Source organism: Phaenicophaeus curvirostris, chromosome 8 (assembly GCF_032191515.1).
Source record: "Phaenicophaeus curvirostris isolate KB17595 chromosome 8, BPBGC_Pcur_1.0, whole genome shotgun sequence".
NCBI lineage: Eukaryota > Metazoa > Chordata > Aves > Cuculiformes > Cuculidae > Phaenicophaeus > Phaenicophaeus curvirostris.
The window spans coordinates 9190548-9216167 of NC_091399.1; the positions used below are offsets into that span (position 1 = coordinate 9190548).

The following is a 25620-nucleotide window of genomic DNA, read 5'->3' on the forward strand; positions in this document are numbered from 1 at the left end:
GTTTACACCAGCTGCAGAGCCGACCGTTACTTTACCTCTTCAGGAAAGCAGTCCTGGAGTTCCAAGTTAATTACATCTCAACTGTCCAAATGAATTAAAGCTGTTTTTAGTATTATCACCTTAAATTCTTGAACAAGATAAGGAAATAAGTCCCAAATATTTACACTTGGTGTATTCTTAGAAGGTAACAGACACAAAGGTTTCATTACACCCATGGTGAAGTTGATCCAGAGATCTCCAGCAGCTCCCAGACACAAATATATAAAACCTCAGGTACGTCAACATTATACTGAGACAAAAAAATCCTGTTCTGTGCAGAACACTCTACAGAGGCATTTTAGCTACCAGAGACAGGTTTAGCTTCAGAAAAAGAAGGGACAGAGGCATGGAAGTCCAGGGCTGCTCCTGAGCAAACAAACCCTCTTGAGAAACACCATGCACTTGCCCGGGCACAGCAGTGCTGTGCAGCTTCCAGGTCACGTCCTGGATTTCACATTATTGATGTTAGCAACCGGTACTAGCACATAGCTCCTGTGCTGCGCCTCGTGCCATGGTTTAGCCAGGCTCAAAGACCAGAATGCCAGCATTTTTATCCCAGCTGTCTAAATCTGACCACCCAAATCCACAGTTAAACTCAGATTACTGTAAGACCCTTAGGAGCAAGGTGATCCCCAGAATGTAATGACAGTTAAATGCCTAACTGCATGGTACAATTAGATACTGGCCCAAACTTAAATTTTAAAATCCATACCGAGCCATATAAACAGCGAGCTGGGTTTGTGAAGCTTTTAATAATAATTGAGATTTTTCAAAGAAACCTGCAAAAGTATTTGATACTCACAAAATTTTAATGGGCATTTACCACATCAAGACACAGATTTAGGAAAACAGTTCCTATTCATTTCCTGAAATCTTAATGTTTGACTACCCCTTTGATAAAATTCAAGCTTTGTTATTGTATGAAGGCTAAATGAAGGTAGTGGAGAACTTGGAAGTGCATAATGGACCTAAACAAAACTTGTCCTTGGGAATGTGCACTGTGCTTTTCTTGGACATGCTGCAGTAATTTCACCGCACCTGCACAACGAAGAAGCCACAAAGCACTGAAAAGGAACAGACATTTCTGGCTTTTAGTTTCCAACATTTGTTTAATCTAACTCACTTCTACTATTGCCCAGAGCAGTGGTGGCTGCCCCATTCCTGGAGGTGCTCCAGGCCAGGCTGGATGGGGCTTTGAGCGACCTGATCCAGTGGGAGGTATCCCTGCCCAAGGCAGGGGATTGGAACTGGGTGGGTTTGAGGTACCTTCCAACTCAATCCATTCTATGACTCTAATTTCTTCAATGAAGTCAACAAACACCTGACGTTACAGGTCTTTTCAGCCCAGTGTTTCTAACTGTGATTTTTCAACTTTAAGCTCTTGCTGGGCACAATTTTCTGACTTTCCCAAGCTTTGGCCCTTTACAAGGCTTCTCAGCTCTACAGTCTTAAATCCTGCCCACACACTGAATAGGGAAAGTGAGGGCTACAAGGGTTCAAGATCTGGATTTCAAAAGCTTCCAGAATCTGGCTGTTCATCCATGCCAGGGAAAACTCTCTACATTCAGAATTTGCCAGAAATCGGACAAAAGCATAAGGGTTTATAGTATTTCAGCATTTCTACTTTTGATTACAGCAATTACTTGAATGCATGGAAAAATACATTCAAGTATGAGGTATGAAAGAAAAAAATGAGACAAACGAGCTTTTCAGACAAAATGAAACAAAAGAAGTGGTCTGGATTTCAGTCTGAGTTTTGAGTGACGAAGTAATTTCATTACACTTAAGTTTCCTCTCTAACAGCCCACCATGAGTCATTCATGGGTTAATTACAGATATCAGAGATATACACCACCACAATAGAGCCATGCTCTTATAAACTATTTGTAATCTAAAGTTTTCAGAGACAACAATAGTGCTTAAATCTCTCATAGCAAAAAAAAAATGTGTTTTGGGGAAGAAGAAAGCAAATTGCACAATAAAATTTAATTGAAATTAGAGGGCACATCCTCAAGGATATTTATTCCTTCTCACTCAGATAGAATAAATGGGCTGTAATCTGGCTGTAAATAGCTAGTGGAAAAGTCAATTTATGCATCTGTTCTTGTATTGGCTCCCGTTTCTTTTGTTGCACTGTGGCTGTCCCACAGTTGGCTTGATGCAAAGATAACACCTACACTCTATTCACCTGCTCCAACTCCCTTGCAAAGAAATGTAATCTGGAACAGAACAGGATATCCTCCAAAAGACAACGACTGTAACAGCCTCATTTTATGATTCAGCAATGTTATTCCTACCTACCAGAAGCGTGGTGATCCTTTTGCAGAATGCAGTGAGAGAATACAGTAATATTTTATTTGCTGTATAACTAATTTGTTTCTTATGTCTTCTGCACAACTGTTTGGGCTTAGTGCAGAAGTTCATTAGTGACAGCGGTGGAATTACAGCTTGTAGCAAATGGGAACTGGGGTCATTTGAGCAGCAGTATACAGCTGTCTCCCAGGTGCGTTAACCTCACAAAGCAGAATGGAATCCAGTTTTACAACACACAGCCCTCTGCCACCCACCCACAATAGAAAAAGGCTCCTAATTAACTGCTAGGCCTATGGAGGCACAATCTCAAGGCGGTACCACCAAGGTCACTCTGCCAGTGGTCAATGACAGGACACTTGCCAGAATCACAGGAGAGGCTACCAGCAATTCTTCGGCTTCTTCGGCAGCAGGACAGTGAGTTCTGTGGTGGGGTGGAATTTGAGGCGGTGGGAGCTTCCCTGCGCCGGGAAAAACCCAGAAAAACCCCGGCGGGGGCAGGGGTGGGTCCTGACAGCCCCCACACGCTGGTCCCGAGCAGTGCCTGACGGGAGGGGGCGGTCCCGGCGGTTACCGCGGGAGATTTAAACAGTCCCCCTGGGAGCACCGCGAAGAGGAGTGTGGCAAAGAGGTGCGGGGCAGTTCGAGCGGCAGTTCGAGCAGGCAGGGCGCAGAGAGGACCTAGAGACTAGACAGAAGACACCGAGGACGATGGTGGCCACCCAACAGAAGATTAAAGCTGCTCCGTGTGCTGCAGCAGGCAGGGTGGATGCTGCCACCCAGACGGAGCCACAGTGGGTGCATGCAGCTACCCAGACCCTGGGCTGCAGGCAGTGCCCCCCTCCCACACCAGCTCGTGCCTCTGGTACTGGCCCCACTTGTGAAAGCTGCGCTCGAGTGGGGGAACTCCTTCACATGGTGGAGGAGTTAAGGGAGGAGGTAAAGAGGCTGAGGACCATCAGGGAGTGTGAGAGGGAGATAGACCAGTGGAGTAGTGCCCTCTCACTAACTCAGCAGCCTGCTGGAGCTGGTGTGTCCAAACACCATCCACCTGTAAACTGCAAGGTTGGGGGAACAAGAGATGGGGAACGGCAGCAAGTTCCTCCCAGACGAAAGAAACCTGTTCCCCTCACCCAGACACCAAAACCCCAGATCCCCCTGGTGAACAAGTACCAAGTGCTGCAGGTGGAATCCAACCCTGAGGATGAGGATGATGGTTCCCACAGCCTAGAATCCTTCCCTAGGCCACACCATCCTCAGAAAAAGATAAAAACATCCTCCACCAAGAAGAGGAGGAGAGTGATTGTTGTAGGGGACTCCCTCCTAAAAGGAACAGAGGGACCCATCTGCAGACCGGACCCGCTCCACAGAGAGGTCTGCTGCTTACTGGGGGCATCAGTGAAGGAGGTAGCTAGAAAACTTCCTTCCCTGGTCCACGAGACAGACTACTATCCTCTGATAGTAGTCCAAACTGGTAACGATGATCTAGTAAACAAAAAGACCAAAACCATCAAGAATCACTTCAGGGCCATTGGGAAAATAATGGAGGGCTCTGGGGCACAAATAGTATTCTGCTCCATCCCATGGCTAAATAGAGAGGAGTGGGAAACCAGGAAGAAGAATTCGATTAATGCCTGGCTCCGAGCCTGGTGTGAGGAGAGGGGCTTTGGCTTCTTTCATCATGGGGTGGCTCACGCACCCCCAGGACTTCTTGCTAATGATGGTACACATGTGTCTCCTAGGGGGACTAAAGCCCTTGCTAGAAACCTAGCCAAGCTCATAAATCAAGCTTTAAACTAGATGTGAAGCGGGAGGGGGTTGAGCCCAGGCTAGACAGGAACGAGCCTGGATGTGGGGCAATGGTGATTCGGAGAGGGTGTGCTGGTGTGGACCACCAGTACCTCACCACACAGAAAGTGGGGGAGAACACACCTCGGGGTGCTAAGGGAGATACAGGCACTCTGGAGCTAGCTACTCCAGTTACCAGGCAATTGAGAACAAACTCTGTTCCCTCTAAGAGGGCTGAAGGCTCAGCAGCTCAGCTGAAGTGCATTTACACCAATGCATGCAGCATGGGGAATAAGAAGGAAGAGCTGGAAGCTGTCATAGGGCAAGGAGCCTATGATGTTGTTGCCATCACGGAAACATGGTGGGACGACTCATATAACTGGAGTACGGCTATGGTGGGGTACAAACTCTTCAGGCAGGATAGGAAGGGTAGGAGAGGAGGCAGGGTAGCCCTCTTTGTAAGGGAGGACTTGGACACTATTGAGATGGATTGTGGTGATGAGGAGATTGCGTGCCTGTAGGTTAAAATCAGAGGAGCCCACCAGAAGGTAGATTTTGTGATGGGAGTCTGTTACAGACCACCCAGCCAAGGAGAAGCAGCTGATGAGCTCTTCTATAAACAGCTGGGGTTAATCTCTAGATCAATGCCTCTCATTCTTGTGGGAGATTTCAGTCTTCCTGATATCTGCTGGAAGTACAACAGAGCAGAAAGGAAGCAGTCTAGGAGGTTCCTGGAGTGCGTGGAAGACAACTTCCTTGCACAGTTGGTGAATGAACCAACCAGGGAGGGTGCCCTCCTGGACCTGCTGTTTGTGAACAGAGAAGGCCTTGTGGGGGATGTGGCAGTAGGTGGACGCCTAGGACAAAGTGATCATGAGATGATAGGGTTTTCTGTTCTAGGTGAAGAGGGTGGTTAGTAGGACAGTAGCATTAAATTTCCAGAGGGCAGACTTTGAACTCTTCAGAAGGCTGGTTGGCAAAGTCTCATGGGAGACAGTACTTAAGGGCAAGGGAACCCATGAGGGCTGGGAGCTCTTCAAAACGGAAATCCTAGCAGCTCAGGAGAAAGCCATCCCCATGTTCCGGAAAATAAGCCGGCAGGGGAGAAAACCAGCTTGGTTGAACAGAGAGATCTTGAGGGATATCAAGGAGAAATGTTTATGGGCTCTGGAAGAGGGGACAGGCCTCTTGGGTGGACTACAGGAGGGAAGTGAGATTGTGTAGAGAAAAAATCAGAAGGGCTAAGATTCAGCTAGAGATCAGATTGGCAAAGTCTGTGAAAGATAACAAAAAATCCTTCTATAAATATATAAATAATGAAAGGAGGACTAGGGAGACCATACAGTCCCTATTGGACGCAGAAGAAGCAACAGTGACAGGGGATGAGGATAAGGCTGAGGTACTTAATGCCTTCTTTCATAGAATCATAGAATAACCAGGTTGGAAGAGACCCACTGGATCATCGAGTCCAACCATTCCTAACAAACACTAAACCATGCCCCTTAGCACCTCGTCCACCCATGCCTTAAACACCTCCAGGGAAGCTGACTCAACCACCTCCCCGGGCAGCCTCTGCCAGTGCCCAATGACCCTTTTCTGTGAAGAATTTTTTCCTAATGTCCAGCCTAAACCTCCCCTGGCAGAGCTTGAGGCCATTCCCTTTCGTCCTGTCCCCTGTCACTTGGGAGAAGAGGCCAGCTCCCTCCTCTCTACAACCTCCTTTCAGGTAGTTGTAGAGAGCAATGAGGTCTCCCTTCAGCCTCCTCTTCTCCAGGCTAAACAACCCCAGCTCTCTCAGCCGCTCCTCGTAAGACCTGCTATCTATAGAATGTCCAGCCTAAACCTTCCCTGGCGGAGCCTGAGGCCATGGAGAGGCCTGCTGGAGAGCAGGTCTTACGAGGAGCGGCTGAGAGAGCTGGGGTTGTTTAGCCTGGAGAAGAGGAGGCTGAGGGGAGACCTCATTGCTCTCTATAACTACCTGAAAGGAGGTTGTAGAGAGGAGGGTGCTGGCCTCTTCTCCCAAGTGACAGGGGACAGGACAAGAGGGAATGGCCTCAAGTTCCACCAGGGGAGGTTTAGGCTGGACATTAGGAAAAAATTCTTCACAGAAAGGGTCATTGGGCACTGGAACAGGCTGCCCAGGGAGGTGGTTGATTCACCTTCCCTGGAGGTGTTTAAGGCATGGGTGGACGAGGTGCTAAGGGGCATGGTTTAGTGTTTGATAGGAAGGGTTGGACTCGATGATCCGGTGGGTCTCTTCCAACCTGGTTATTCTATGATTCTATGATTCATTCCCTCTTGTCCTGTTCCCCGTCACTTGGGAGAAGAGGCCAGCGCCCTCCTCTCCACAACCTCCTTTCAGGTAGTTGTAGAGAGCAATGAGGTCTCCTCTCAGCCTCCTCTTCTCCAGGCTAAACATCCCCAGCTCTCTCAGCCATTCAATTCACGACCTTCATGTCTTGTTTACACCACCCATCAATCAGCAGGGGAAACAGGCCAGTCATATAGATTAGGGTCATCGCAAAGTCCTAGGTGTCCAGTCATTTCACCCTCCCCTTGGCCTCCAGCTATGGTTAGACCTTCCATAGTTGCACGCTATCATGGCTCTATAGAAGCGAGAACACCACTGAGTTGGGAGAGCTGAGAATATTGCTCATTAAAGATGCCACATAGGGAAAGAAAAACATTTGCTGAACTTATTTGCATTCTGCTTCCGTGCCCGTACAGGATTTTATTAAACAAGAGGAGAGCATACCCCATCATCCTAATAGGGATGCTAACAGGGAGAGCTAACTGCTGTCAGTGCATCTGAAGGAAAATTTTCACAGGAAAAAGCTTCTCAAAGGAGCATGCAAAGGAAGTAATGCTGGATCTCTAATATTTCAAACACAACAGGATGTACATTCATGTAAATGTATACGCAAATTAGATGCAGCCTCAGGCATTTAGTGAGTTTCCAATGAGGCCCCCGAGAGTGCAAACTGTTGATTTAGCATATGAGCCTAACTACTTACACTGAAATGCATGCATTAAAATAATATCGAAAAAATGTATATATTAGGGATTTTAAATAAGTTAAATATTCTTGTAGGCTCTAGGTTGCTCCCATGGACATTTAATTTCCAGTTGGAAAATGAGACATGTTGATTTTGCCTTTTTTAATATGGAATAAACAATGTATTGTCAACGTGATTAATGTGAAGCTTCTAATCAGCTGCAGTCATGTAATTTTTAAGGATAAATATGTCACAGCTAACTTGATCACAAACAAATTTGATTAACAAACTTGATTCATGTAGTACATCTCTTCCACTCCTTTCTTCATGCTGCACATTAACAGATTTTGCTCTGAATGGTATTGTTTTTCACTATATAAATACAAACTAAACAAAGACATTAATGCTGATTCTCACTTCCCCCTTCCAAGTGCTTTCCTTTCTCTGTGACATAAATTAGGATTTTTGATAGAAAAGCTTAATGATAAAGCTTATCAAAATATTATCTTCCTGCATCAGTCCCACAAAATCATGTATTGAGAGCTGTATGAAAACTATTCAGCTACCACATATCTCAATTAATTTCAATAACGAATATAAGAATTGATAAAATATTAATCATTTTAATTACATAAGGGAGGAAAAATATATCATTATATTTTTGCTTTCCAAAGAAATTCTTAGAACTTGGGAAAACAGGAGCTGGTAATTTTTTTTTTCCCCAGAAGACTGACTGAGCTTGATCATTCTCACTTCATAGTTGATGTTGGCTCCGTAACTCAAGAGACTTAACAGATCCCTCTCCCTGTCCCAACAGTAATGACCATCAGCCTTTCTTTATCAAGGAACCACTAGAAGAAGCAGCTGGAAGCATTAGGAACTGAACAGCCCTAGTCTAAAAACACGAGGTGATCACTAGCCTATCACTGAGCACCACTACAAGCTCTGTTAATGCTCACCCTCTTTCCTGCCCTAGATAAATCCATCCTTGGGGTGCTTTTAAGGGAGCTTCAAGACCCCCTCTACCACTGCATGCTTAGTTTACTTATTACTGTTTCCTGCTCCTGTAGACAAGGTAGTATTTCTTCCGTAATGTTATTATGATGTTTTAGTTGATAAATGATCATCAAGTCTTTCTCATGCATTATCAATTTACAGTACATTCAAAAAGAAAATCCTCCCTCTCTAAAACAGATAGCCTATAAGACAGGGGAAAAGAACAATCAAAAGAAAGGGCACAGAATTCAGACAGTAACTTGCTTAGGAGTCATATGATGTTGTTAATAAGTATTATCTTTTTTGCTTTTAAGATAAAACATGCTTTTTTTTTCTAGGTACAACTATAGAAAAAAGATGTGGGGAGTGATCTTGTCTAACTTGGGAGGGTTATACTGATTCTGGAGCTAAAAGGAATGAAATACACTGGCTTTGCTTCTTTGGTTGTGTTTTTGAAGGAGGAAAGTGTATTTTTAATCTCTCTTCTCAAACAAGTTTTTTGGGAGTGTCACAGCCATCAAGTTAGTCATCTCAGAACAGCAAATAAACATCTGTCCAAAGAGCTGTGAAAGGTGTTTCTAACTACTGCTGCAGCATCTGATTCCCCACAGTCACAAGAAACATAGAAAATACACAAACAAGCCAACAAGCAAATCTCAAATGACTCCCATTCACTTTGAAGTTCAAAACTCCAGGAACACCTTTGTGGCAAGACTCATTTGTGCGCTGATATATTATAACTTATCTGCAAATACCACCTCTTTTGATTTGTGCTTTAATTCTTGCCTGTTCAGAATAATATATTTTTTTGTTTTACACAAAACATCATTAATACACTCATCTCTCCCTAAAGTATAAGCTACTACACTGCTTATTAAAAAAATGTAAACAAAATTGAGTGACATAAAAGGAAAGGAAAACAAACTATTCAAAAGATAATGACTTTGTTTGTTTTTAAGAAAATAGTTACATGTGCAAGCAAATTGTTTTTAAGACAGAACTGCTCACTGAGAGTGAAACAAAAATGATCGTATCAAATAAAGGGATTCTGAACATCATTTTTCTGTTAACTATTCAGCCATCAAAAAATGATTGTATATCACTTCATAAACTTCAAATATAAATTCAGAACTGCAGAATTTCTAAACTTGTTCCAACACCCTTACATTGGATTTCTTTGATGCTGGTCAGAAGGGAGTTACGGTCAGCTGAGAGAACTCCTCCTGGAGGAGTTCTCCCCTTTGCAAATCCCCACTCCCATCTTCCAAAAAAAGCTACCCAGTATTTTACTGGTGTAAAGAGCAATGGGTTGACTCTCCTCACTGGGGCAGCCCAAGAGGGAAAGGCACAGAGCTGGCTGCTGGCCAGTCTGGTCCTTGGGTCCCTCCAGTGTCGTATCTTCTGAACTGGCCCTCAGTCTGACCTGCTGTCTCCTTCTCACTGTAAGGGCCCTGGCACACCCAAGGAGGTCAATCTTTGTTTACTCAAGGAACAGCCAAGGTAACTGGAAACTGCAGTTGGCTTCACACAGTCTTTAATGAAGACTTGAGTTAAGAGTAGAAAGATCCAATAAGCAGAACGGATTCTAAATCACATCTTACGTTAAAATCCTCAACTGCAAGTTAAAAATCTATTTTCTCTTAAATCCTGGAAATGGACTGAGAGACATCATTTAAAACAAGCAACACCAGGCTACAAAGCCACCCAAAAGAACAGTTGTTGCTTTATATGTACCTGCTGTGGCACTGATCTCAGCCAAGTGCTAGGAGTGACTCCAGTGCTAGGAGTGACTACAGCAATCAGCAGGCAGGATGCTTTGGTTGACAAACTGTACTAAAATAAGTTTCTAACAGAACATCAGATGTACCTCCACAAAACTGCAGAACCCAGAGTTGCAAATGGTTCCAAAGGTCAGTTAAAACAAACAAAAAACAGCCTACCTATCAATGCAGTTGCTGAGCACACCTGTAACAGTGATCATCTCAATGGCCAAACGCTTCAATAAGAGTTATCTGTATCACTCAAATCATGTATCACTCAGCAAGAGTGCCTTCAGTGCACTCAACCCTCTTTTAAACCAGAACCTTCATTATTAATTGGATGCTTTGATTCAGATAAAAAAGCTCAGAACAAAAATCATTTCGCTAACAAATCTAGTTTTGCTAATCAAAACACATTTCTCCTGAGAAGCAGCGAGTGAATCTGAAACGTCCCTGCAAGTAGGTCCCAGGGGACTTCCCCTACCTTTATGGCAGTGGAGGCGATCTGGATGTGGTGGAGCCTGCGCAGGGTGCTGTCCCTGTCGATGAAGTAAGAGGCTGCCAGCTGGTGCAGGGTCTCCAGAGTCACTGCAGAGCTGTTCGAGTTGGGATCACTTCCTTCCAACTTCTTGCTCAGCTTCCGTTTGTCCACAAAAATTGTGAGTGACTCCTCTCCTAACCAGGGAAACAGAAACCACAGCATTCATCAGCGGCATCTCCTGCAAGTCTTGCTTTGCCAGCAATAAGGCTGCAGGCCAACATTTTCCCTAGCTGTTGTCTAATGTCCGCGGCTCCCTCACTAACAGCAGATGCAAATCTTAGAATCATAGCAGAGTTTGGGTTGGAAGGCACCTTAAAGATCATCCAGTTCCAACCCCCCTGCCATGGGCAGGGACACCTCCCACTGGATCAGGCTGCCCAAGGCCCATCCAACCTGGCCTTGAACACCTCCAGCAATGGAGCAGCCACAGCTTCCCTGGGCAACCTGGGCCAGGGCCTCACCTCTCATCATTAAGAAATTCTTCCCTATGTATAATTTAAATCTGCCCCTCTCCAGTTTATACCCATTGCCACTTATCCTATCACTCCAAGCCTTTGTAAACAGTCCCTCCCCAGGTTTATTGTAGCCCACTTCAGGTACTGGAAGGTCACTGAGTTCTCCTCAGAGCCTTCTCTTCTCCAGGCTGAACAACCCCAACTCTCTCAGCTTGTCCTCATATGAGAGGTGCTCCAGCCCTCTGATCATCCTTGTAACCTTCTCTGGACCTGTTCTAATAGTTGGAGTGCTTTTATGTTGAGGATTCCAGAAATGGACACAGCACTCCAGGTCTCACAAGGGAGGAACAGAGGGGCAGAATCCCCTCCCTCACCCTGCTGGCCACACTTCTTTTGATGCAGCCCAGAACATGGTTGGCTTCCTGGGCTGTTAGCGCACATTGCTGGCTCACATCGAGCTTCTCATCGACCAGCACCCTAAGCCCTTCTCCACAGGCTGCTCTCCATCATATCATCCCCCACCCTGTATTGAAACCAGAGATTGCCCCAACCCAGATGTAGGACCTTGCACAGATCATAGAATCATAGAATAACCAGGTTGGAAGAGACCCACCGGATCATCAAGTCCAACCCTTCCTATCAAACACTAAACCATGCCCCTTAGCACCTCGTCCACCCGTGCCTTAAACACCTCCAGGGAAGCTGACTCAACCACCTCCCTGGGCAGCCTCTGCCAGTGCCGAATGATCCTTTCTGTGAAAAATTATTTCCTAATGTCCAGCGTAAACCTCCCCTGGTGGAGCTTGAGGCCATTCCCTCTTGTCCTGTCCCCTGTCACTTGGGAGAAGAGGCCAGCAACCTCCTCTCTACAACCTCCTTTCAGGTAGTTATAGAGAGCAATGAGGTCTCCCCTCAGCCTCCTCTTCTCCAGGCTAAACAACCCCAGCTCTCTCAGACGTTCCTCATAAGACCTGCTCTCCAGCCCCCTCACCAGCTTTGTTGCTCTTCTCTGGACTCGCTCCAGAGCCTCAACATCCTTCTTGTGGTGAGGGGCCCAGAACTGAACATAGGATTCGAGGAGTGGTCTCACCAGTGCAGAGTCCAGAGGGAGAATAACCTCCCTGGACCTGCTGGCCACGCCGTTTCTGATACAAGCCAAGATGCCATTGGCCTTCTTGGCCACCTGGGCACACTGCTGGCTCATGTTCAATCGGCTGTCAACCAGCACTCCCAGGTCCCTCTCCTCCAGGCACGGTGCCCAAGCACATTGGCAACAGAGACTATTCTAGGTGTTTATTCTTTATTTGGGTGCCTCCTATGAATAACAACTACACAATAGGACAGATTTAGGCCTAAAATACAGTGGTGCTGGGCATTAGTCTGCTGGAGTAACTCCTAGTTCCCAATAACACAGAGAGATTCTGTAGCCATCCAATTCACATCATGTGTAAAACATATTTCCAAGGTTGCCTAATACTTTCATTTCCTAGTTTCTAATGTTACTGTAAAAGAAACAAAACCAGCGCACTAGCTGAGACTATTCTTTTTTGGTTTTGTTTCCTTCTTTTAAAACACTTTGCACATCTGATTTCCAACCAAGACACCTTGTTATGATGCATTATAAGCAACCCTCTGCTTTCCAACCAATTCAGCAACGCTAAGATGCCTGAAACCTGATATAAAAGAAGACTTAAACCAAAAAACTTAAAAACTTTTATAACTGAAAAGCATAAAAATATTTATTAAGGATGTTAATCAGTTTATTTTAAAAAAATACAAGCATACATAACAGTATGCTAACTCCCAAAGCAGAGGTGCTTTTTTTTCAGAAAGAAAAGTGAAGATCCAGGATATTACATTGTGGATTTCTCACTTCCTTTCTCTTTAGAAAGACATGGAGAAATACTACTGAATTGAGAAATTTTGATACCTGAAGGGTTAGTGAAAACAAAACCAAAGCAAATCCTCACTCTGTAAACCAGATGAGGAGTGAACCGTTCCAGATCAGACCTACTGACACTGTCAACTTTGTAAGGAATTTTCAACAGTTATTGATTATTTCATGGATATTTTTCACTTGTGCCTCAGGCTAAGCACAAATTCATTCATTTAGTAATGTGCTTAGGCAAAACTCTTTAATTCAGAAAATCAATTAGAAAAGTAATTTATTGATTCAGTATTTTCTTTTGCGCAACTTATGTCTGAAGTAACTACAAAACAATTTTACTCACTTTCTGAGCTTGTGTTTGGTAACTTGCATTCTTCAACATTAATCTCACGAATCAAGGAATAATAACATCTACCTTTATTTCAGATGCTGAACAACTCCACAGAACACCCTTTCCTCATTCCCTTGTTCCTGGAAAGGAAGCTGCCCTGGTAGGGTCTGACTTGCCACTTGTGCCAGTTGCATTGCTCGCTCATCTGCTACAGTGGCATTTTGCCCATTCAGAGAACAGGATGCCAGCTTTGGATGGGTTTATGTGCCAAAAAATATAGCTGTAGAGGGATAATATGTAGGATGAAAACATGACATCATCTTTAAAGGAAGATAATGTTGATGGTGAGCAATGCTAAATGAAGAATGCATGCCTCAGAGCAGGAGACCACATCTGCTGACAAATTTGACCTCATCCTGCAGAATTAATTGTGTTTGGAGGAAGAGTGTGCTTACGTTAATCAATGTACCTTACAGTGTTTCCCACCCTCTCGCAAATTCAGAGAATGGTCAGGCCCTTCAGACCTTACATAGTCACAACTGCCATTTATCCAAGAGATTCTTCTCTAATTTGACCTGCCAGGCTTGCCCAGCATGTTCATTTTGCCTGGGAATGGCCAGCTGCTGCCCAGGACAGCTGGCTATTCCATCTGGAGCCTACCTTGGCTTTCACCACTATATTTATGGTTTTCTTCCTGCAGCTTTGCAGTAGGTAATTTTTCTGCGTACGCAGTCCTCAAACCAGGGATTAATTGCCTGAACTCCAAAGAACCAGGCATTAAAGCAGCCTCTAAGCAACAAGATTTCTCCATCTGGTTACTTAATCTTTCTGCTGCAATAAGTGGACATGGGTTCACATACTATTTAACTGCTGCCAAAACATCCTGGGGTTACTTGGGGGGGGGGGGGGGCATGAGCCCCTTACATCACCACAGGCTGGTGCATCACATTTTGCTGCACTGACATGAGGTGGTGCTGGTGCTGTGGTTGGGTGGGTCATTATTCCCACCATCCTGCATCCACGCCAACTGCCACAAGTAGAGAATTGGAAAAAGCACAACAAAGCCTATGGCTAATACTTTGAGAGGAATTGACCATCAAAATCTGGCCTAGGTTCCATCATCTCTGGCGTTCTCTACATCTACACAATAAAACCTGACTTTTCCAAACCTGCCCTTTGACTCTGGCCAGGATGAAAGATGTTTCTGAAACACCAAGCAATGGAATGGTGCCGGGGCCATAGGCTTTGTGCAGCTGTCTGTCGAGCTGCAGAGATGCAGCTATTTCAGAGCAGACAGTGTCAGAACTCACAGGAGTAAATCCTGTACCAGGGACCAAATAAGGTGCAAAATTTCACAGGGAGATTTCTCTCCATTCTTCTCCCTTTTCAAGAGGTCTTAGCCAGTGCACTTAAAGAGACTTGTGCAAGCTCGACCAGCTTTCCACTGAAAATACCTTATAACAAATTGTAAGTTAAAGAATACAAGCCCTTAACGTTGCAGAAATTCTCTGAAAAGGAGAGAAAAAGCCTTTTTTTACATTCTCTATTTCATTAGCCAGTATGTCACCCCATCTCGCTCTAGTGCAAAGTCTTTTGATTGATCTGTATTAGGTATTAGTCAAGATGGTGGGACTGCTTCTGTTTCTAAAGGATTCTGGTCAGTTATATTATTAAAACAGAGGGTTTTTTTTGCCCATCAAAAAATTTGTTCTGCAGGGGGCGGAGAGCAGAACTGCAATAAAAACTCGAAAAAGGAGAGTGCTGTGTGTGGTGTTGTTTTGTTTTGATTAGAAAATGTCAGAAAAATAACCTTTGAGCCCCCTCACAGCTATCACATCATCCTATCATCGTGGTCCTGCTTGATCCCAGGCTTGCTGCAGCAGGTGCTGGTTGGCACATTTTGGCAGGCAGGATTCCCCAGCATCCCCAGCCCCACTCCCTGCCAGATATGTTTTGTTTTTCCTGCTCTGTAACCACGCTGAAATGATTCTGAATGTTTGCTTTGACTCAGTTCACATCAGATTACAACTCCGGAGGCTGAGCAAAGGCATGCAACAGGAGCAAGGAAGGTCTTTCTCCTCCTATATCTCTGCACTGTTTGTACAGCATCCCTGAAAGTTTTCCATTTGTCAGAGCTGATTTAGCACTTGCTAGGAAAAGCAGATTAAATCCCAGCGAACTCCACCATAGGCCGGGAGTTGGGCATTCATAGAATCGAAGAATCATAGAATCATCAGGTAGGAAGAGACCCACTGGATCGAGTCCAACCATTCGTGGCACTGCAGAGCTGTAACAGGTCCCCTCTGCGCTCCCAGAGAGTGTAAGGCGTCATCGCCGACTCATATTTAACTTGTGGAAGACAATTCCAGTTTTAAGTTAATTCAGAGAAAATTAAAGCCATGCCAAAAGAGACTCTTCTGTCACATTTGAAACATGGATGAATCTTGGATTTTACTGCCTACAGTCTGCTACCACGAAACAGGCTAAGGCAATGCCCAAGCATTAGCTAAAGAACAACTGTTTTAGAAAACTCTTCAAGGTTATGAATTTTAAGAACTGAAAAGGATTAATGACAGTGAGTACTAAGACTACCTGCTCTGAAAGTGTTACTCTCAACTTCACCAAATGCAGGAGCCTGTTAACTTCTCTTTCTCAGGTTTAAAAGAAATAGCAAAAAAAAAAAAATCCCCATTCACACTCACAAAACGGTACCACATCATCCAATGACTGGTTCAAGAAATGAGCAGAGTTCCTCCACACTCCGACCATGTTGCTGCTGGCACTGACAGATCCCTCTCGGGGGCAGGAGACCTATACCCACACCACAGACTGGAATACTAAGGTCAACGTCCCTGCAAGCCCAGGAATTTACCAGCTTATAACTTAGCCTATATATTTAATTCCTTCTAGGTTTATATGAACATATTCTCCTGTATTTGTATTTACAAGTTAAACTCGTTGAGAAACATCTATACGCTGTTTTTCAAAAACTATAAGTATGAAATAGAACAAGAATTTACCCAGAGCCATAACCCACTTGTGGCCATTTAGATGCAAGACTCCTGTAAGGGACTGTTACCATTGAACTGCTTTGGCTCAACATCGCTGCCAACCCCGCCACGATCTCGTAAGGGATCTTTATTGCACTGAAGAGCTGATCTCATGAGCGCTGCCAAACTGTCCCCAACGGAAAAACCATGACATCCACCCGAAGTGCACTTATCAAGTTGAACACCAGCGCACAACAATGCCTTCCTGGACCACGACATCCACCCGACGCGTGCTTATCAAGTGGCACCTGGGCATGACAATGCATTCCTGAAAATGGGTGGACTATTCGGGGAAATCATGGACTGGGGCAATAAATGGGGGAACCTCTGGCTTCTTCATTGCTTGGTGGGCTTGGGGTGCTCGACTTCGTCGTTGCTCGTGGACTCAATCTTGTGTGTTGCTGCGCGTGCCTTCCCTGAACTTCCTGGAGCTTGGAACATCGTCATCACCCCGTGGCTGTGTCTTCATCATCACCTGCACTGAGACCGATCCAACGGGACATCACTGGATTCGTGGTGGTGGTAATTAGCTGCATCTCTACCATCTTCTTGCTTAGGGATTCTAACTTTTCTTTTCCTCTCTGTCCTGTCGCTGTTGTCAGTTGTTAAAATAAAGCTCACAAGATTGTACGTCATCTGACCTCGTTTGTGCCTTAATCTTGGTCTCTTAGGATCGTTTAAGAACCCTCCCTGATATTGGATCGGGACAACTCCCAAACAACAGTTTATCAATGGCATTCAGAAATTAGAAATTAATTTTGAATGCATTTTAAGACTATCTTCAGGATTTACTTAAAAAAATTAAAATCACCACCATTGACATGGCAGAATTGGAATAATGCTGTGACAACTGTAACTAAATATAACCATCTACTGAAGGAGTAAATATATTTTGTTAGGCATAATAATACATATTCATATGATTTAAATACTTAGCATTATCTTCTGCCTCAATTATTGAGAGCTTGTTTTCCTGTACCCACATCTTTGTAATGACGAAAGGATCACATGCCTTGATGTTTCATATTTTCACCTGGAGACTGGGTAGTGGTAAGAAAAAGCAGTGATCTAAGCTGTTCTCACATTTCATGTCATGAAGTGAGAAAACAGGAATAAAAGGATAACACTCAGATACGTCGAAGTGTCAGTCACCGTTACCTACTTAGAGCTTTATCTTCATACACACATATGTATCTTACAAAGGCATAAAGTTCTTCAGCCTATGAACTCTTCAAAACTTCCTAATTAAGTAGAACATCTCAGCTACAACAGCTCTAATGCTTTATAGCTTTTATGCCTTTGTTATAACAAACAGCTTAGCACTAGTGGCAAACTTAATATATGGACCACAGAATGTAGCACTAGGGTTTTATCAGGTCATGTTCCCAAACTTAAGCAGATGTTGATGGAAGCACACAGGTTCAAAAAGCATAGAAATTAATGCTAGGCCAGATGTAGTATCATTTCTCTGATTCAAGTGAATAACAGCACACATTAATTCTCTACATCCCATCTGTTTTAGGATTTGAAATTTGTCTTCACTGAGTAGATGGGGAGAGAAAAGAAAGATAATATATTTTTGCTTTTTTTTCCTTCTCCTTAGCATCCATAATATTAAATGCTGGAAAATTTCCACACCTGGGGGGGGCGTTTGCAAGTCTGATGCTAAATTTTAAATTTTTCTCCCTCTTATTTGCAAATAGTTTGTGTCTGACCTTGAAAGAAGTGCTATGGAAAACGAAGGTCATATCAGCAGTTAGTGTAAATGATCTTAAATCCTTCAGAATTCATTGAGATGCACTTCTTTACACCACCTGACAATTTCTCCCATCTCTGTAGAGAGAGTTCTATGCTGCTTAAGAGGAATACTAACCAGGGGCAGAAAATACCTGACCCTCCTTATTCAGGGCATAGAATAGCCAAGGTGCCATCACCAAATCCACCTGTAGAACCACAGTCAGTAGAGAGGGGAATGGCAAGAGGCTGGGGTTAAGGTCAGTTGCTGACACCTGTTAAGATTGACTGTTGTAAAGGGAAAAACTACCTTTTTTATTTTCCTTTGATTCTCAAAGATTTCAATATTATCAAGGGATATTTCCTGACCCAGAAAGGTGAATGCATTGATGGTCTGATAAGGAACACTTTGAGCAGCTGCAACTGACAATAACAGCACAAACCAACCAATCTTAAACATTTGAGATCACTGTTTAGTCAAATGCCTAACAAGATACTAGTTTCAAGTAGCCTTGGCAGCCTCCTGCAGATTTGTTTAAGACCAGTTGCCACATTTTCAGATGCGAGGAGGACTCCTTTGCCAAGTCCATTATTCTCATCTGGCAAAGCATCCAAATTACACTCACATCACCCAAATGGCTGAAACAAGGGCTCGTTGTTTCACTGCAGTACGTCAGTTACCTGCCACTTGGTCATCACCAAGCCTACTTTACAGCTGTGTCAGAACAGTAAAGTGAATGCCTTTAAAGTGGGATCCACTGATATTTTCATCCTCCTACACTTATTCCACAGTTGTGCTCTTACACTTCACAATCCAGTTCCAATACACATGCTAGTGTGCTTGCATATTCAGCCACCTGGACCTTCACTGCATCATGCTGTATGCAAGCAAAAGAGAAAACTACAAATGTGGAACAAAAGGAGAAAAAATAACCTCAAATGCTGTCTCTTATTTAAAAGAGAATCTTTGCTTTTTGGAATTGCGAGTTGAAAGTTCATAAAAAAATTAATAAATAATTTAGAAATACATTTCACACAAAAAAGGCTGGAAGGTACTTCTATCAGTCATCCAGTCCAATCCTCTGCTCAGAGGATGAGTAATTAGATGAGACACTCAGGGACTTGACCATAGAGTCTTCTCTCACCTTCAAGGATGGAGATCCCTTGTACAATCCTCTCTTTCCTTTCCCATCACTCTGTCCTGGTCAGCTTTGGCTGAGCTGTGTAAAGTTACAATTTTGCTATGGATAACAGTACATGTGTTGTCCAAGAGGAGTGGAGGACACCTCCTTGCCTCCTGGTGATGTCCCAGACAAACACAGCACAAAATTTAGCAAAGAGGAGCAGCCACATTTCTCCTTTCTCTGCACATTTAATGCTGCAGGTAGTCAATGCACAAGCAGAAGTAGCTGCTCCTGCGCGCAGGCATGTGAGCTCACCTGAGAACCCACTGCTCAGCCCAGCCTTTGCTGCGCAAACACTGGATTACTCGTAAGGTCCTTCTATCACACAGCTTGAAACTGCTCATTAAGGACATTCAGCTTATGTTACAAAAACAATAAAATTTCCATAAAAAACAGAAGCAGTGAGAAATGGCATTTTCCACGTTATCTCGTGGCAGCAAGAAAAATACTACTTCCCTAAGTTCTCATTTCAGAATGCCCTTGAGGGTTATATTTCTGTGTTTGTGAATAAAGACCATGGAACAAACCACAAACAACCATGTGCAAGAGTTCCCTTTATGGTCAAAAAGGGATATTCATGAAAGCCAAATGGTCACAGAGGCACACAAATCTTACCACAGAATCTTTCATTTGCCAAGCCTTCCTCTGTCCATGAATACAGATGACTGGAGATTCATTAAATAAAAGTACTATGCACACTCAGATTGGTCTTCTGCTTTTAAGGAGCTACATAAGTGACAAAGCCTTCAGAATAAAACAACTTGTAACTAAAAGAAAGTATGAATACATTACTGACAGGGAAAAAAATAATCTTAATAAAATGTTGACAAGCATCTCTGGGAATTCCCATTCACTCTAACCCAAAAATGAGAACTAACACATCCAAGGAAGTACAGGGCTATTTAGCTAACTCATGAAAGCATTCTTAGAAATTACTAATTCCCTGTAATTATTTTAATTGAACCAATTTTTCAAAGTATTCAGCACCCACCCAATGACAAAGGAAGGCAGCAGGTGTGCCTGAAAACATGCCCAAAAATTGAGGATAGGGACCTACATCAAATCCCCTCAAAGCTAATACAAAAACTCCCATTGTCGTCATGAAGCATTGACAGAGCCCAGAAGTCAACAGCATCATTCCTTGTGAGTGGAAAATTTTTGCAAGCAAGGGGCAGCGCCTGCGTTTTGGGGCCTTTGTGAGGTGGTCTGAAGAGGAACAAGCAAAGGGTGCCCTATATCAGCTTCCCTGCAGCACATCCTGAGGCTTTGGGGAGAACACTGAACATTTAAGCTACCAGTTCCAAATGCCTCCAAAAGAACCACCCTCAAGTTTTAGTTGTTATTTTGGGCCATACTTCCTAAAAGGTGTCCAACAGCTCTTCTGTGATCAGTGGGACGCTGGTGCTTTGGACTTTTAAAGAGCCGCTATTCTTGTGTGAGACTGTCTTCCCTGGTTGTTAGGTCCAATTTCTACTTGAAAACTAACATCATCCTGTGGCTGTTAGCATGGAAATATATATTAGTTAATAACTAGCAAATAATTAAAAACATTAAAAAATATTTTTTACTATTGGATAATCCTTGCATTACGACACATACTGCAGCTAAACCTTTAATTATTATCCTTAAGATTACAAGAAACTTTTTATTTTTCTTCTGCAGTTAGTTTTGCTGTTCAGATGCACTACGTGCAGTCATTTATACAGAGCGTGCTTTTCGCGTGAAAAAAATATAATGAGTAATTGAAAAAAATTCTGGGAATTTTATTCCGAAGTGCTAGTCAACCCATGTAATTTGCTTTTAAAATTCTAGTAGTGATGGGCTTGCTGTAGAAGCACTATTTCCAAAATAACGATAGGAATTAGTTATTATTTTAAATAACTATAGTAAGACAGATATTCACTTTGTTTCTAGAACAGTCTTTTCCAAAAGGGAGCTCCTGTGAGCCATTTCAGTTATAGATCTCTGATATCAGCCAAAAGAGAATAAGAAGGCTGTCATTTCTTTAATGTATGGTTAGAATTCAGTTAAGAAATGTATTAAAAAGAACCATTCCTCAGGTGAATAAAGGATTTTGACAAGACACTGTCCTGCTGGAAGGATTTTCACCAGAATTATCTTTAATATAATCACCCATCAAGGGATAAATCTGCATTTCTAAAATGTCAGTTCATTTTGTAATGCCTAGATGGGTAATTGCAGGCACTAATTATCTTTCCTTTGGAACAATTTATGCTCTTTCTTGAACATTAGGCCTCTTCACTGGATTTCTTCAACCTATTTGGTGACTGGATCCCAACTATACATTAGGCTACCCTTTCCAAATTACTCTGTAGGGATTTAGAGATGCAGGTTCCATTAAGTTAATAGGAATCACATGGTAAAGCCTCATCACCCCCTTTTTAAACTTTTAGTTCCACTGGTTAAGTGAGGACTAGTCCCAAAAAGGGTAGAGTGATAAGACAGGGACTTCCCAGCAAAGTAGTTTAGAAGTCTCCTAACTGAAAAGACTTATCGGAAATAACTGTTCCTGGTTTTCTTGCTCTGTCTGCAGTACTGTAATGTACCCAGATAGCTGTGCAGTCTGTTATTTTGTAAATTGTTATAAGGGCCTCTTATAGAAAAAGTGTCCCTTGTCTTAGAGACCTGGTAGTGCAGAGAAACATCTCCAAGAGACCAGAAGCATGATCACCAGGAAGGCGAGTACAGTACCTCAGGCTTAACAATGGGATTTCTTAACTTTTTGACCCTGAAGCTGTATACACAAGGTCATAAAGGAAAGCTTAACATCAGCAGAAGGAGGACCCCGGAGGCTTGTAGACATAACCTGCTCCCATACTTGTCCAGCCAGGGAGAGCTGCTCAGCGGCATCACAAACACTATTGTGTTAGAGAGATCAGGTGTGACCAACATGACAGACTCATGCACAATACTTCCAAGAATTAACCCTACCTCCCAAGGTGGCTGACAGTAGGAAGTGTGTCCCATACTTCTTGATAAGGTTTTCTGTGATCTGTTGAAGGGTCGGGCGTCGTCCAAGTAGCCTTATGTTACGGAAGAATTCAGGGGCAAGTGGCAGTGGGGAGCCAAGGAAATTTCTTCTTTCAACAGCAAGATTGTTTACTTTCCAGCGGCCAAATTCTCTGCAAAACAAAGCAATTCTTACTTAAAATATATTACTCAGACAAATGTTCTTCACTTGCAAACTCTGCTGCCTCATGAGGGGTGATGACCTGGATACTACAACAGTCTCAACAACGATACTCAGGGGTTGCAGGACAAGCAACGAATGTTACTTATTAAAAGTGGAGACAACACTCCATAACAAAATCATTGTTTGAAAATAAATATATAATAAACCACTTAGGATGCTGGTGATCCTATTGTTTGCATTTCGCCTCTGATATCAATACAACCCTAGAGCAATTTCCAAAAGTTGGATCAAATGCAGTGAGTGTTTTCAGTATCACAAGGCAAATTTTAAAAACATTTCAAGAAACAGGCTGTGTTCTTTGCTGCTTGATGATGAGTCACTTGGGTAGCGAGCTGGCTAATCTGAGTAATTTGGAGAAATTCTACCACACCACACTTGGCCACACCACGACATTTGCCATTTTCTATACTTTTGGCCTCCATTTTGAGGAAATATGCAGATAGATAGGCAGATTCCTAAACACAGATGACTCAGTTGTAGGAGGGATATAAATTAATTCAAAGGCTTGTCCCCTTCCCCTCTTCAAAATACAATTCCAATAGCAAGGAAAAAAAACAAGTCAATTACACAGCCATAAACACAACTTTTACTTGCCAATTAAGATACCACATACATTTATTAGGGGAATGACCCATTGTCCCCAAAATCCAGCCAGGAGACATGGCACTGGCAGCAGCTTTGCTTTTCCAAAGTACACCGACAGATACTCTCATCAGACTTGAGTACTGTGAGAATTAAGTCCAAGGCAACCTGTGGACTGTAACTTAGCTACCACTTTGTTGAGCTATTCATAGAGCTATGTCAATTAAGATTTCTCTTAGATAAGATTGTAGAAAAGCAAACAGATTGGAGAGATTGAAAGAACCTGCTGAAGGTTCCAGCTAAATATAGTACAACATTCATTACAAAATTAAACACCGAAGGCAAAAAATCAAGGATGCAGCAAGTAAATAACATTTAAGGAACATCTGAAACTAAAGAGTGGCCTGTGGGTGGCTGAATGGCTCAGATGAGCTACGTAATACATAATCAACATTAATATTTCTTAGTAGTTTCAAGTCCACAACTACTAGCAGAACCCAGATAACTACATTCTTGTATAGTCCTACTTTCCAGCATCCTCCTCTTTCTCCGGCAGATCTAAATGGCCTTATTCCCAGTTTGGCTTCAATTTGCACATATAGTAGGTGACGACTGGGTGCAGATCCTATTCATTGCCCTTCCTCTCAGATTCTTGCAGATGCTATTTTTTTGTCAAAAACAAACTGGAAGAATTACAGTAGAAAGCTTAACACAACTTACCTTAACTGTAATGCAATTCACTGGTCAAGAGCATGAGACCAAACGGGCCTCCACAGTTTCTTGAAGACTCTGCTCATCACCAGTGTGCCTAAATGAGTATTTGGAAATCACTGTTTGATACGTATGGGTTTCTTTTCAACTTAATTGTAAGTTTTTAAAGTTTTATCGCACAAATTTAGTTTCTTTTTAAGAAGCTATAAAACAAATAACCTCCTTTTTCAGCTGTTGTGGAACTATTGTATATGTCTGGAAAGAGATGAGAAAAATTACACAAACTTTTTTGTCTCTAAAATGAAAAACTGTTCATTTGGCATATTGACCACATTAATGCAGGCACTAAAATCAGTGAACTAACCTGCACTATAAATGTACTTAAGTGAAAGAAAGAAATAAGAAACTCCACTTTTTATTCAAATACTCTGCTTTTGGAGCATATTTGAGTGGTTGTTTTTTTTTTCATTTGAACAGATGAGAAAACATAGGTCAATTGTAATTCCTGAGACCATCAAGACAGAATTGCTTTGACAGCAAGAAAAGAATACAAGCTTTACAATATTTATACTTCCATGAAGTCTTTCCTTATAAGCTTGCTATCTGACTAATTGTTCCGATCAAAGCTGTGGTTCAAACACAAGAATCACAAAAAAGTTGCAATTCTTATAAAAGCTAGTTTGCTGTTACCTGTAATTCAGTTTTCATTGCCAGAGTTTTTAAGGACAGAGACCATCATAATCCCCTCCCCAGTCCCTTTTAAAGCAGTCAGAGGAATATCATCATACAGCTCCCGCTGCCTGTGTCATCAGGTTTATGACCAAAGAAGCAGCCATCTCCCAGAAAACCACCGCATCCTGACCTAATAGGTGATGCTCAGGATTTCTCAGAGTTTCTCAATGATCTCTGACAGTATGTTGCAACAGAGAGCATATTTTATTTTCAGTTTGAATATTGCCAACTTCCATTTCCAGTTTCAGGATCTTTCAACATATGTCAGGCAGCTTACTTTATTTTCTACCAAGTACCTTCTGTGTAACTAATTATAGCTTTTATCTGCATCTTCTCTTAACTTTAGGCTAAAATGATAGCCTTATTTTGTGTCTCTTTGTGAACAGTGGTTTTAGACAGTATATCTTACAGCTTTTCTCCAAAAGTGGCAAATGATTTCTAGGAAGAATAAAGCTAGAAATGATGGCCTATCCATACCACATTCAGAAGCATTTCCGAGCCGAGGTCCTTCTACTACAAATCCTTTATTTACTGAAGCCAGGGACTGAGCTATTCTAGCCCTAGGAGAAGGTTTTTTTCTGTAGTTAAGCAAGCTTGAATTCCTTCCACAGTTTTATTGCTACGGAAAGATTGCATTGCTGTATCTTACGCTTATGCTAGTTCAGAGAGATGACATAGGCTAATGCTTTTGTAAAAGTTCTGGCTTTCTTCTTGATTTGGAGAATATCAATGGAAACAATTATTAGCACAGCAAGTAATCACCCTTTGAAATTCACTGCTGAGGTCACTGAGGGAGTAGAACATGGAAAGTGACTTGTTTTAAAAAGCATGACAGATTTACAACTTTGCCACAGACTGCATTGAATCTTTTAAAGAACTTACAGAACAGCTTCCATCTTTTCCTTAAGTCTTTCCTAAATTAGTTGTTTTGGAATATGGAGAGATGAAGACCTAAACCATCTGAGAAAGACAAGAGGAAGTTTCATCTCTGGAGATAAAAGATGGACCTTGCAAGCAGTGGTATGTTCTCTTGTATTTTCTTCTCCCATCATTTATCACACAGTAAAGCTCAAACTATTTACCTGTTTGTCTTGCAGTCATTCTCTCTAACACAAACTCTCCAGTCCTCAACCATTTTTGTACCAAATGTGCAAATGTCCTTTGAAAATCACATTCCCGTTCCCTGCAAAGGCAGACTAGCAGACCTGACAGAGAAAGTACTGCCTTCCTAAGTCACAGGGACAACATTCATCAGAAGTATTCCTCCCACAGAATAGCACAGTGCTGGCTACTGGTCAAGAAAACCAAT

The 25620-nt window shown here is 42.7% G+C and overlaps 1 protein-coding gene across 1 annotated transcript in view; it reads right to left on the minus strand.

The window, feature by feature from the left end:
• BRINP3 (BMP/retinoic acid inducible neural specific 3) overlaps positions 1 to 25620 on the minus strand; it is a 190643-nt gene that overhangs the window by 74840 nt on the left and 90183 nt on the right. The window contains exons 2-3 of the mRNA XM_069862362.1: positions 22025 to 22215; positions 10374 to 10564 (exon numbers count right to left, since the gene is read on the minus strand). Coding sequence (XP_069718463.1) covers positions 10374 to 10564; positions 22025 to 22215 — 382 coding nt within the window. The remainder of the gene's footprint in view (positions 1 to 10373; positions 10565 to 22024; positions 22216 to 25620) is intronic.